The sequence below is a fragment of the Salarias fasciatus genome, chromosome 2 (assembly GCF_902148845.1).
Source record: "Salarias fasciatus chromosome 2, fSalaFa1.1, whole genome shotgun sequence".
Taxonomy (NCBI): Eukaryota; Metazoa; Chordata; class Actinopteri; order Blenniiformes; family Blenniidae; genus Salarias; species Salarias fasciatus.
Genome location: NC_043746.1, coordinates 13,610,880 through 13,623,641, shown reverse-complemented (window position 1 = coordinate 13,623,641; position 12,762 = coordinate 13,610,880). Strand labels below are relative to the sequence as shown.

Sequence of the window (12,762 nt, the reverse complement as noted above, 5' to 3'; positions counted from 1 at the left end):
TGTCGTTCTGATCCAGAATGAACACATTGACTGTCACGTTGTTGCTGAGTGGCGGAGTTCCAGAATCTGTGGCTACAACTTGAAACTGAAAGGTTTTCAGAGTCTCAAAGTCGAAACTTTTCAGCGCTGATATTTCCCCATTTTCAGAGTTTATGTTCAGGAACGAGGAGAATTTACTACTGTCATTGTTATCTCTCAGAATGTGGTATGAAATAACGGAGTTTTCACTATCATCGAGGTCAATTGCTTTCACCGAAAATACCATGGTTCCCGATTTGTTATTCTCGGCAATGTAAAATGTATACGGACTTAACCCAAATTCCGGACTGTTGTCATTTACGTCTGATACGACGACGCTTATTGTCTTTTCTGTTGAATAAGAAGGATCACCTGTATCTTTTGCAATAACTGTCACTTCATATTGGAAGCACTTCTCTCTGTCTAATAGTGACGTTGTTACTAATGCATACATGTTTTCTTGTAATGATGGAGATAATGTAAAAGGAACATCCTGTTTAATTGCGCAGATGACTTTTGCATTTGTTCCAGAGTCTGAATCACTGACACTAATCAGTGCTACTGTTGTTCCTGTTTTTGAATCTTCTTTGATAGAACTGGAGAATGAAGTCACTTCTATCTCAGGTGGATTGTCATTGACATCAATAACTTTTATTATAACACTTTTGTCGGTTGTTAGAGGCACTTGGCCCCTATCAGATGCCTGAATATCAAGTTCATATGTTGCGCTTCTCTCAAAATCAATCTCACCTATTACTTTAATTTCGCCAGTGTTTTCATCTATACTAAACAGCTCCTTTAGTTTTGAATCTACTTCGTCACCAAATGCGTACACGATCTCACCGTTTGCACCCTGGTCCAAATCAGTTGCATTTACTTGAATCGCTACAGTGCCCGCAGGAACGTTTTCTTTAAGCGTTGTAGAATATAAGTCTTTGGTGAACACGGGGGAGTTGTCGTTAATATCAAGTACATCTACAATAATTTCTATGTCACCAGATTTCACTGGCTTCCCCCCATCAGTTGCTGTTAGACGCAATTTATGTTTGCCAGCTGTCTCTCTGTCTAGTTGCTTTATCAGAATTAAAAATGGTACTTTACGGTCCTCACCACGATCTTTGACTTCCACTCTAAAATATTCGTTAGTGCTGAGTTTATAGTGCTGGATCGAAAACTGGCCGACATCTGGATCACGCGCAGCTTGTAGTTGAAATCTCGCTCCCGGTAAAGCCGACTCAGATATTTCAAGGCGTTTCTCTTTTTCTGGAAATACGGGTGAATGGTCATTTATATCAATTATTTCCACCACCACGTAGTGAATTTCTAGCGGGTTTTCTAATGCTGTTTTCAGGTTGATCAAGCAGGGACTGGTTCGTTCACACACCTCCTCTCTGTCTATTCTTCGTTTCAAATACAGACTGCCATCATTGTCGTTCACTTGAAAGAATGGCTCGGATGATCCTGTCACAATGCGATATCCTCTGTTTTTCAGCGCGTTTTTATCTAGTCCTAAATCCTTCGCTATATTCCCGACGACGGTTCCTTCCTGAACCTCCTCATTTAAAGAATATCTAATTTGTGCCAAAGCATCACTCCAAAAAACACCCCAAACTAGCAGGAAGACAAACCAGCACCGTGCCTCCCAGCAGGGTTTGAGTCCTCTTTGTTCCATGCCTTGAAGATAAAAAACGATAGTCCATTAAATAGATGTATATTTCAAAGCCCCGTCCGTGTTTGATGGTCGAGTCTGGTGTGGCACCAGGTCAATCTCTGAGCGATCCTGCATTAAAAAACGCGATCTTGGTTGCCTGTCCGACCTTACAATTCAACTGCTCCGTCAATGAAATGAACTGCTTGTTTCAAACACAGCTCGTGACGTGAAACCTGCAAGAAATATTAAAACGCTGAACTGCACTGACACCAAGTGTTGAAAGTGTTAGTCCTAAATATGGTGTAACCAAAAAAATGACATAAAGTCATCTTCAACTGTGACGACTTCACAAAGGCGCCGATTGGACTGAGAGGGGAAAATTTGCATATTGAAATAATCGCCTCACTGTCCTCATTTCAGACAAATCAATCCCGAAACTTGCAACTTTACCTCAAGAACCAACTTCAAAGCTCAACAAAAATGTAATAATAATAATAATAATAATAATAATAATATTAATAATAATAATAATATATTATTATTATTATTATTATTATTATTATTATTATTATTATTATTATTATTATTATTAGTATTAGTATTAGTATTAGTATTATTATCAACCAACATCAATAGGTGCACAGAACTAAGTAATTTTCAAATGCCAAAAACACAACAAATGTTGATGACTACTGTGACATAGATCAGCACCAAGGCCAGTGCAAATTGATTTTCACAAAATTGTAGCCCCAAAACCAAAAGAAGACACATTTTGGCATTCTGTCAAAAAATATTCTTACCTCTCCAGATGGACGTCTCCTGTCCGGTAGTACAAGAGTATTAGCATGACTTCCAGGGACTATAGTAGATCCAATACTCATTCTGGGTCCAACCAGCATGTATCGTTTATCTCCAGATCTGTACTGAATGCTGTGACACAGTGTTCCATCATAATTTGTCTCTTGTAGATATTTAGATGTATAGTCTGTAGATTTGGAGCACTGCATTGCAATCAGCACAATGATGCTGACCAGAAAAAGTACAGAAACGCAGCCCAAAGTTATCATCAGGTAAAAAGTCACATTGTCATTGTCGTCATGTGTTACTGCACTTTTCACATCAGAAGCTGCAAAAGCTTCTTTGGGCTCCACAAGTTTGACAATCACTGTCGCTGTTGCTGACAGTGAAACATTCCCATTGTCTTTGACCAGGATGACCAGTTTATGTTCAGCCTCGTCTGTCTCTGTGAATGAACGAAGTGTCCTGATCTGTCCTGTGTAGCGGTCCAACCCAAAGAGACTGTGGTCAGTAACTTCCTGCAGTGAGAACAACAGCCAGCCGTTGTATCCTATATCAGCGTCATAGGCTCTGACTTTAGTCACCAGGTGTCCTGCGTTGACATTGCGGGGAATCTCCTCCACACCTTCAGCAGAGCCGTTGGAGCTGAGTGGATACAGGATGACTGGAGCGTTGTCGTTCTGATCCAGAATGAACACGTTGACTGTCACGTTGTTGCTGAGTGGCGGAGTTCCAGAATCTGTGGCTACAACTTGGAACTGGAAAGTTTTCAGAGTTTCAAAATCGAAACTTTTCAGCGCCAGAATATCTCCATTTTCAGCATTCACATTGAGAAAGGAGGTCAGCTTAGCTTCTCCTCCCTTGTCCCTTAAGATATTATATGATATTAAAGCGTTACTGCCGTCGTCCCCATCACGAGCTGTCACTGATAAAATAGCCACCCCTGGATTGTTGTTCTCAGTTATGTAAAATGTATAAGGATTTTCAGAGAATTGTGGGCCGTTGTCATTCACATCGGACACAATAATTTTAACAGTTTTTTCCGATGATAGCGGAGGTTCACCTGCGTCCTTAACTTTAATTGTTACATCATATCCAGAGTGTTGCTCTCGATCCAAAGACTGTTTTGTCACAAGTGAATACATGTTATTTTGTAAAGATGGAGTTAGCAAAAATGGGAGATCCTGGCTTATGAAACACATCACTTTTCCGTTTAGACCAGAGTCAGAGTCTTTTACACTGATCAATGCTACTGTGGTTCCTGGTTTTGAGTCTTCAGGTAATGCATGTGAAAAGGATGTCACTTCAATCTCAGGTGCATTGTCATTTACGTCTACAATATTGATAATGACGGTTTTGTCTGTTGTTAAAGTGGCTGAGCCTTTGTCAGATGCCTGAATGTCTATTTCATATCTCTCAGTCTCCTCAAAGTCTATAATTCCTCCTACTGTAAGTTCTCCAGTCACTTGGTTCAAATCAAAAAGTTTTCGAACCCGTGCATCCACATGATTACCAAAGGAATAGATAACCTCCCCATTTGAACCTTCGTCTAAATCTGTTGCATTTACTTGAAAAACAGTAGTACCAAGAGGAGAATTTTCACTCAAGTGGGCAATATATGAATCCTGACTGAAAACAGGAGGGTTATCATTCACATCAGAAACATTAACAATGATCGTCATGTTACCAGACTTTGGAGGTTTACCTCCATCAAAGGCTGTCAAAAGTAACACGTGGGTCTTCGCAGATTCTCTGTCTAATGGCTTTTGGAGAACTAAACTTGGTGTTTTACGGTCCTCTCCGCGGTCTTTAACTTCTAGACGAAAATGTTCACTGTGACTCAACTTGTACTGCTGAATAGATAATGATCCACTATCAGCATCACGCGCAGCTTGCAACTGAAATTTTGCTCCCGGTAATGCAGATTCAAAAATCTCTAACATGTTTTTGTTGTCGGGGAATACTGGTGCGTGATCGTTGACGTCTATAATTTCAACTGAGACATAGTGGACCTCCAGTGGATTTTCTAGCACGGTTTTTAAATCGATAAGACAAACCTTGCTCCTGTCGCACATTTCCTCCCTGTCAAGCTTTCGGTTCACATACAATATACCATCATTCTGATTGACACGGAAAGGAGGTTCCGTTGATCCGTAGACAATGCGGTACCTCCTTTCTTTCAGTGTTGCCTTGTCAAGACCCAAATCCTTTGCGATATGTCCAACAACATTTCCTTCTTGAACTTCCTCGTAAACAGAATATTTTAATTGCGCTGAAACGTTGCTCCAAAGGTGAACCAAAGCCATTAGATATACACTCCATTTTGTTTGCGTTCTCCACCTTTGGCATCGTCTTTGTTCCATGTTTTTGAAGAGGAAACGTCCAGACAGTCAGAGATTTCAAAACGTGTCCTGTTTACCAACGCAAAACCTTCCCGTGCATATCACAGTCCAAGCACTCCCGAAAAAAGAGATTACAATGCTCTGCTAAACCGTACGGTGCGTTAAGCAAATACAAGCTTCTTCCGTTGGTAATGTGAGACAAAGGGGGTGGGTCCACTGAATATGATCAAAACGCCTGGCAATGATATTTAGTGTTATAGTGACATCAAGTGAATGATAAACACATTGCAGTATGTGAAATGACTTAAACTGCAGAGTGACTGCTTTGCTGCAGCTTGTCAAGTATACTCTTAAATTTCCATTGAACAGAATATTATTTCAGCCTCGTATTAATACATCAGTTTTGTTTTTCACATTAGATTTCACTCGAAGAAGTGCATTTAACAAAAGAACTAATAAGCACATACATGTTTCAGCACCACGGAGAGCGCAAACAGCGACCAAGCACCGCATTTTACGAAACACGCCACATGAAGATAAGTCAGGCACATTTGTTGAGTAGTAACTTATGTAAACAAAATGCCAGCTGCCATTTTGCACTACGCATACACAACTGAAAGGACAAATTGTTTCTGCAGTTTTTCGAATCGTTTATGAGCCTGAACTTTATGAAAACAACACACACGCTGCCATTCTACTGCATTAAAATAACTTTTAAAAAATGCACAATTTCCTCCCACGTGTCATTCATTTTGACTTTATGAGTTTCAACCAAAACTCGGCGATAAGTGCAATACCGACAATCAGTGAGCATGAACAGAGAGATAAAATAAAAAATCCCCAAAAATAAGTAAAGAAATTCAGGAAATACAAAGCAATATTCATGCCCTTACCTCTTCAGAAGCCATTCTCCGATCAGGGAGAACTAGAGTATTTGCATGGCTGCCAGGAACTATAGTAGATCCAATACTCATTCTGGGTCCAACCAACATGTATCGCTTATCTCCAGATCTGTACTGGATGCTGTGACACAGTGTCCCATCATAATTTGTCTCTTGTAAATATTTAGAAGTGTAATCTGTGGATTTGGAGCACTGCATTGCAATCAGAACAATGATGCTGATGATGAAGAGTAGAGAAACAGCTCCCAGCGTTATCGTCAAGTAAAATGTGACATTGTCCTCCTCATCCACTTTTGTTGCACTTTTCACATCAGAAGCTGCAAAAGCTTCTTTGGGCTCCACAAGTTTGACAATCACAGTGGCTGTTGCTGACAGTGAAACATTCCCGTTGTCTTTGACCAGGATGACCAGTTTATGTTCAGCCTCGTCTGTCTCTGTGAATGAACGAAGTGTCCTGATCTGTCCTGTGTAGCGATCCAAACCAAAGAGACTGTGGTCAGTGACTTCCTGCAGTGAGAACAACAGCCAGCCGTTATATCCTATATCAGCGTCATAGGCTCTGACTTTAGTCACCAGGTGTCCTGCGTTGACATTGCGGGGAATCTCCTCCACACCTTCAGCAGAGCCGTTGGAGCTGAGCGGATACAGGATGACTGGAGCGTTGTCGTTCTGATCCAGAATGAACACGTTGACTGTCACGTTGTTGCTGAGTGACGGAGTTCCAGAATCTGAGGCTACAACTTGGAACTGGAAAGTTTTCAGAGTCTCAAAGTCAAAACTTTTCAGTGCTACAATATCTCCAGTTTCAGAATTGATACTGAGACTAACTGACTGAACTTTTACATTCTCTCTCCCATCTGTCGATATATGATATACAATACGAGCGTTACTGCCCTCATCGCGGTCTGATGCCCTCACAGAAAACACTACAGCTCCTGGCGAGTTATTTTCTGTAACATAAAAAATGTACGGGCTTTCTGAATACTCTGGACTGTTATCGTTCACATCTGACACAGCAATGGCAATACTTTTTTCTGAAGACAGTGATGGCACACCTCCGTCTTTTGCTATAATTCTAACATCATAAGACGCCTGTTTTTCTCTGTTGAGTGCTGATTTTGTAATTATGGAATACATGTTGTCCTGTGTAGAAGGTGATAACGTGAAAGGGACATCTTCAATAAATGAGCAAATAACTTTTCCGTTCAGACCAGAGTCTTCATCAATTACACTGATTAAGGCCACAGTGGTTCCCAGTCTTGCATTTTCTGGAATTGCCTTTGAAAACGATGTAATCTCTATCTGGGGAATATTATCGTTTAAGTCAACAATATTGACCAAAACACTTTTATCTGTCCTTAAAGGAGCTGATCCTTTATCAGATGCTTGGATATCAATTTCATAACTTTCCTCTAATTCAAAGTCCAACAGGTTTTGAACAATAATTTCACCTGTATCAGGGTCAACACGAAAAAGTTCACGTATCCTGCTGTTCACATTACTACCAAAAGAATATATGATATCACTGTTGGATCCTTCATCTAAATCAGACGCATTTACTCTTATAATGGTGGTGCCAATGGGGGCATTTTCATTCACACGAACTGAATATGCGTCCTCACTGAAAACTGGCATATTATCATTTATATCCAAAACATCAACAGTAATAGTAGTTGTGCCCGATTTACTTGGTTTTCCACCATCAAAAGCGGAAAGAAGCAATTTGTGATTTTTCTTTGTTTCCCTGTCTAGTGTCTTCAGTAAAATCAATATCGGCATTTTCCCATCTTTTCCGCGATCTTTTACTTCCAGTCGAAAATGATCATTCGGACTAAGTTTATACTCTTGCACTGAAAACTGACCGACATCTGGGTCCTGCGCTGCCTGCAGCTGGAGACGCAAACCTGGTAAAACGGATTCGGATATTTCGAGACGTGACTCTTTTGTTAGGAAGGTGGGAGAATGATCATTCATATCCAGGACCTCCACGGTCACATAATGAATTTCAAGTGGATTTTCAAGCACTGTTTTCAGATTAATCAAACACACGCTGCTCCGCTCACAAACCTGCTCCCTGTCAATTACACGATTAACATACAATAATCCGTCGTTTTGATTTACGTGGAAAAGTGATTCCGTTGAGCCCTCAACAACGCGGCATCCTCTCTCTTTCAATGTATTCTTCTCTAATCCTAAATCCTTTGCTATATTTCCGACAACAGTTCCTTCTTTAACTTCCTCGGCGATTGAATATCTGATCTGCGCTGAAGTGCGGGTCCACAATAAAACTGAACAGACAATGAAAGCGACACACCGCCATTGCTCTTTCGATACAGCTCGTTTCTTCTTCATGGCGATGAGATGAAAACCCATCCTTTTGAATCAAAATACAATCTTGCATGCCAGAAAAATTGCATGTACAAAAAGCAATATGTCCAGTATCCAGCAATCTTAAATCAGAATTACAATAGCCACTGTGGGTGTGCGAGTATATGAAAACCCATCCCACAAATCGGAGGAACGTCACCTCTTTCTTCAAACATTTATGTGTACAAACAGTGACACCAAGTGACCGCGTTGTAGATTTTTTTTCTGCAACAAAGAACATGCTTCAAGAAAACTAGACTTTGAAAAAGTGATTCATTTTAGTGCTAAACGCTCACGATGAACCACCCGCCCTTCAAGCTTTTACAAAGAAAAACAGCCAATGCGATTTCAGTACCATGGACAGCTCGCCCTGACTTGAACAGTGAATCACAGTCAAAACCACTTAGCTGAAAACTGAATAAACACAAGTGAAATGTGTATCTCCTCGTTTGTTTTCTTTTGTTTATAACAGAGGTAAAGCGTTAATACCACAGTAAATCACCAGCCAACAGTTTCGTGTTTTTGTCTTCTTACCTCCTCGGAGGTCCTTCTTCTGTCAGGTAGCACGAGTGTATTTGCGTGACTTCCAGGGACTATAGTAGATCCTATACTCATTCTGGGTCCAACCAACATGTATCGTTTATCTCCAGATCTGTACTGAATGCTGTGACACAGTGTTCCATCATAATTAGTCTCTTGTAGATATTTAGATGTATAGTCTGTGGATTTGGAGCACTGCATTGCAATCAGCACAATGATACTGATCATGAAAAGCACAGAGACAGCTCCCAGAGTTAACATCAGGTAAAATGTAACATTGTCCTCCTCCTCCACTTTTGTTGCACTTTTCACATCAGAAGCTGCAAAGGCCTCTTTGGGCTCGACAAGTTTGACAATCACAGTGGCTGTTGCTGACAGTGAGACATTGCCATTGTCTTTGACCAGGATGACCAGTTTATGTTCAGCCTCGTCTGTCTCTGTGAATGAACGAAGTGTCCTGATCTGTCCTGTGTAGCGGTCCAAACCAAACAGACTGTGGTCAGTAACTTCCTGCAGTGAGAACAACAACCAGCCGTTATATCCTATATCAGCGTCATAGGCTCTGACTTTAGTCACCAGGTGTCCTGCGTTGACATTGCGGGGAATCTCCTCCACACCTTCAGCAGAGCCGTTGGAGCTGAGTGGATACAGGATGACTGGAGCGTTGTCGTTCTGATCCAGAATGAACACGTTGACGGTCACATTGTTGCTGAGTGACGGAGTTCCAGAATCTGTGGCTACAACTTGGAACTGGAAAGTTTTTAGTGCTTCAAAGTCGAAACTTTTCAGTGCGGTAATGTGTCCGTTCTCAGAATTCACATTTATGAAAGACATAATGTCATTCTGACTACCTTCTCTGACAATCTCATAAGAAATAGCTGCGTTTTCATTTATATCAATGTCCTTTGCGCTAACGGAAAATATTGACTTTCCAGCAATATTGTTTTCTGCCAAATAAAACTCAAATGGACTTTGTGAGAATATTGGACGGTTGTCATTGACATCAGATATTTGAATATTCAGATTTTTGTAAGTGGACAAGGGTGGTTCGCCACAATCTGTTGCTTTAACTGTTATTTCATAATGTGATATCTTTTCACGATCCAAAAATCCCTTTGTGACAACTGAATATGTGTTTTCTTTATATGAAGGCTTTAACTCAAAAGGAACGTTATCGTTTATGGTTGAAATCATTTTAGCATTGACACCAGAATCGCCATCCCTCACACTAATAAGTGATATTATCGTGCCAGGTTTTGAATCCTCGGACACAGTGCTAGACAGGGACGTGACTTCTATATCTGGTGCGTTGTCATTAATATCTTTTATTTTAACAACAACTCTCGATCTACTAGTTAACGGGGGCGTTCCTTTGTCAGAAGCCTGTACGTCCAATCTATAAATTTCAGAATCTTCAAAATCCAACTCTTGCTTCAGAGTAATTTGTCCACTGACACTATTTAAATAAAATATTTCAGAAACTTTTCGTGCCAACGTTTTGCTGAAACTGTATTCTATCTCCCCATTCGTCCCTTCATCTGGATCTATTGCTTTTACTTCTGTTACTGTTGTACCAACTGGGGCGTTTTCATATATTTCCACTTGATAGGTGTCCTGGCTAAAATTCGGACGATTATCATTAATGTCCAGAACAATAATGGAAACATTCAGGGTCCCTGATCTCGGGGGTTTACCCCCATCTACCGCTGTAACACAAAGCAAGTGTTTATTTTTTTGTTCTCTGTCTAAGGAATTTTTCAAAACTAAAAATGGAATTTTTCCTTCATCACTTTGACTACTTTCAATGTCGAAGTGGTCATTGGACGTTATAGTATAAGTGCGAATTGAGTTCACCCCAGCATCGGGATCACGGGCTGCGTGCAGTTCAAACCGAGTTCCCGGAGATGTGTGTTCCGCTATTTCAAATGTTTGCTCCGTCTCAGAGAAACTGGGGGAATGATCATTCACATCTGTAATTTCAACAACGACATAGTGTATTTCCAACGGGTTTTCGACAAGAATTTTGAGCTCAATCTGACATGCACCGCTTCCGTGACACATTTCCTCTCTGTCGATTTTTTTTCGGACCTGTAAAGAACCTTTGTCCGGGTTGACTTCAAAGACAGCATCCTTAGATCCGGAAACAACGCGGAACCGTCGATCAGTCAAAGATGATTTGTCTACACCAAGATCCTTCGCAACATTTCCAACAAAAGTTCCTTCTTTCATTTCCTCGGGAATAGAATACCTTAATTCCGCCAAAGTCTGCCTTTCGAAGATGGTCAGCAAAGAAAAGAAAAAAGCAAACCAGCAGTGCTGGCTCGATCGCCGTCGTATTCCGCACCACATCGTCGTGGCCACAAGTCACAAGATTATTCCTCTGAAATAAATTCTGGATGTCAATCCGAACTGTCTACCCGTTTATGATTGCATTCTGGGAAAACACGCAAGCTCGTTTAATTCACCTTACCGCCTGGTACCAGATGCTGATCAGTAGCGAGGTGCCAAACAAAAGCTTAGAAATGGGATGGACTACTTCGTATATAACCTCCACAATGCAACAGTGACGCCAAGAGGGCAACACTTCATATCGCTACAATTCTCTAAATACCTTATATTTTCTTCATTTAACGTGTATTGGAAATATTGCAACAAAAAAAGCAAAATTTCGTGCAATGTAAAACTGACAATTATGAAAGAGAACTGCCATCATGACACAGTCAAAGTCAAATATTTTCGGAACAATGCAGCCATAATATGGCTTTGGAAAAAAGTTGTAGTCACGACAACGTAATTTTAAATATTCCAGAGCGAAATCAGTCTCAAGATATGTGTGTGTGTGTGTGTGTGTGTGTGTGTGTGTGTGTGTGTGTGTGTGTGTGTGTGTGTGTGTGTGTGTGTGTGTGTGTGTGTGTGTGTGTGTGTGCGTGCGCGCTCCTGTTTAAACAAGGGCTAACAACATATTGCACAGCAAAGTAATCGGTACAATGTGAGAAACAAAATTGCTCCGAGAGTGATCATCGTGTAAAATGCTACATCTTTCTCGTCTGCTTTATCTGTTCTTGAAACTCCACAAATTTGAGAAACACTGCAGAGATGTTTTATAAGATCACTTTTTTTTTTTGTTTCAGCACCACGGACAGTACCAAAGGCGACCAAACTGCACATTTTACAAACACTCGACTTGAAGTTGAACCAGGTACGAATACCGAGCAGTAACAAGTGATGTAAATGAACTGCACCCTGCCATTTTGCAATATGCTTAAGCAACTGGAAAGAAGTAAAGTTTTCTGCAGTTTCCCGCATCGTTAATGACCCTGGACTTCACAAAAAACAACATTTCCTAATTCAAATGGTTTTATTAAACTATGTCATATAAATGATGACAATAGGAAGATGATTTTAATTTTTGCCCTTACCTCTTCAGAAACCCTCCTCCTATCAGGAAGAACTAGAGTGTTTGCATGACTGCCAGGAACAATTGTAGATCCAATACTCATTCTGGGTCCAACCAACATGTATCGTTTATCTCCAGATCTGTACTGAATGCTGTGACACAGTGTCCCATCATAATTGGTCTCTTGTAGATATTTAGATGTGTAGTCAGTGGATTTGGAGCACTGCATTGCGACCAGCACGATGATACTGACAAGGAAAAGTACAGAAACCGCTCCCAAAGTTATCATCAGGTAAAATGTAACGTTGTCCCCTTCGTCTATTGCTGTTGCACTTTTCACATCAGAAGCTGCAAAAGCTTCTTTGGGCTCCACAAGTTTGACAATCACAGTCGCTGTTGCTGACAGTGAAACATTCCCGTTGTCTTTGACCAGGATGACCAGTTTATGTTCAGCCTCGTCTGTCTCTGTGAATGAACGAAGTGTCCTGATCTGTCCTGTGTAGCGGTCCAAACCAAACAGACTGTGGTCAGTAACTTCCTGCAGTGAGAACAACAGCCAGCCGTTATATCCTATATCAGCGTCATAGGCTCTGACTTTAGTCACCAGGTGTCCTGCGTTGACATTGCGGGGAATCTCCTCCACACCTTCAGCAGAGCCGTTGGAGCTGAGTGGATACAGGATGACTGGAGCGTTGTCGTTCTGATCCAGAATGAACACGTTGACTGTCACGTTGCTGCTGAGTGACG

At 40.9% G+C, this 12,762-nt stretch overlaps 1 protein-coding gene across 6 annotated transcripts in view; it reads right to left on the bottom strand.

The window, feature by feature from the left end:
- The window catches only part of LOC115397319 (protocadherin alpha-C2-like), a 422,283-nt gene that overhangs the window by 162,552 nt on the left and 246,969 nt on the right, over positions 1-12,762 (bottom strand). Inside the window, exon 1 of one of the 6 annotated variants that reach the window (XM_030103706.1) lies at positions 5,703-8,066. The exons of 4 other annotated variants lie outside the window; for them this stretch is intronic. In XM_030103706.1, the coding sequence (XP_029959566.1) occupies positions 5,703-8,063 (2,361 nt within the window). In that variant the 5' untranslated portion in view covers positions 8,064-8,066. Of the gene's footprint in view, positions 1-2,469; positions 4,846-5,702; positions 8,067-12,762 lie in introns of those variants that run through there. One more of the 6 variants, XM_030103636.1, reaches the window with a different exon arrangement.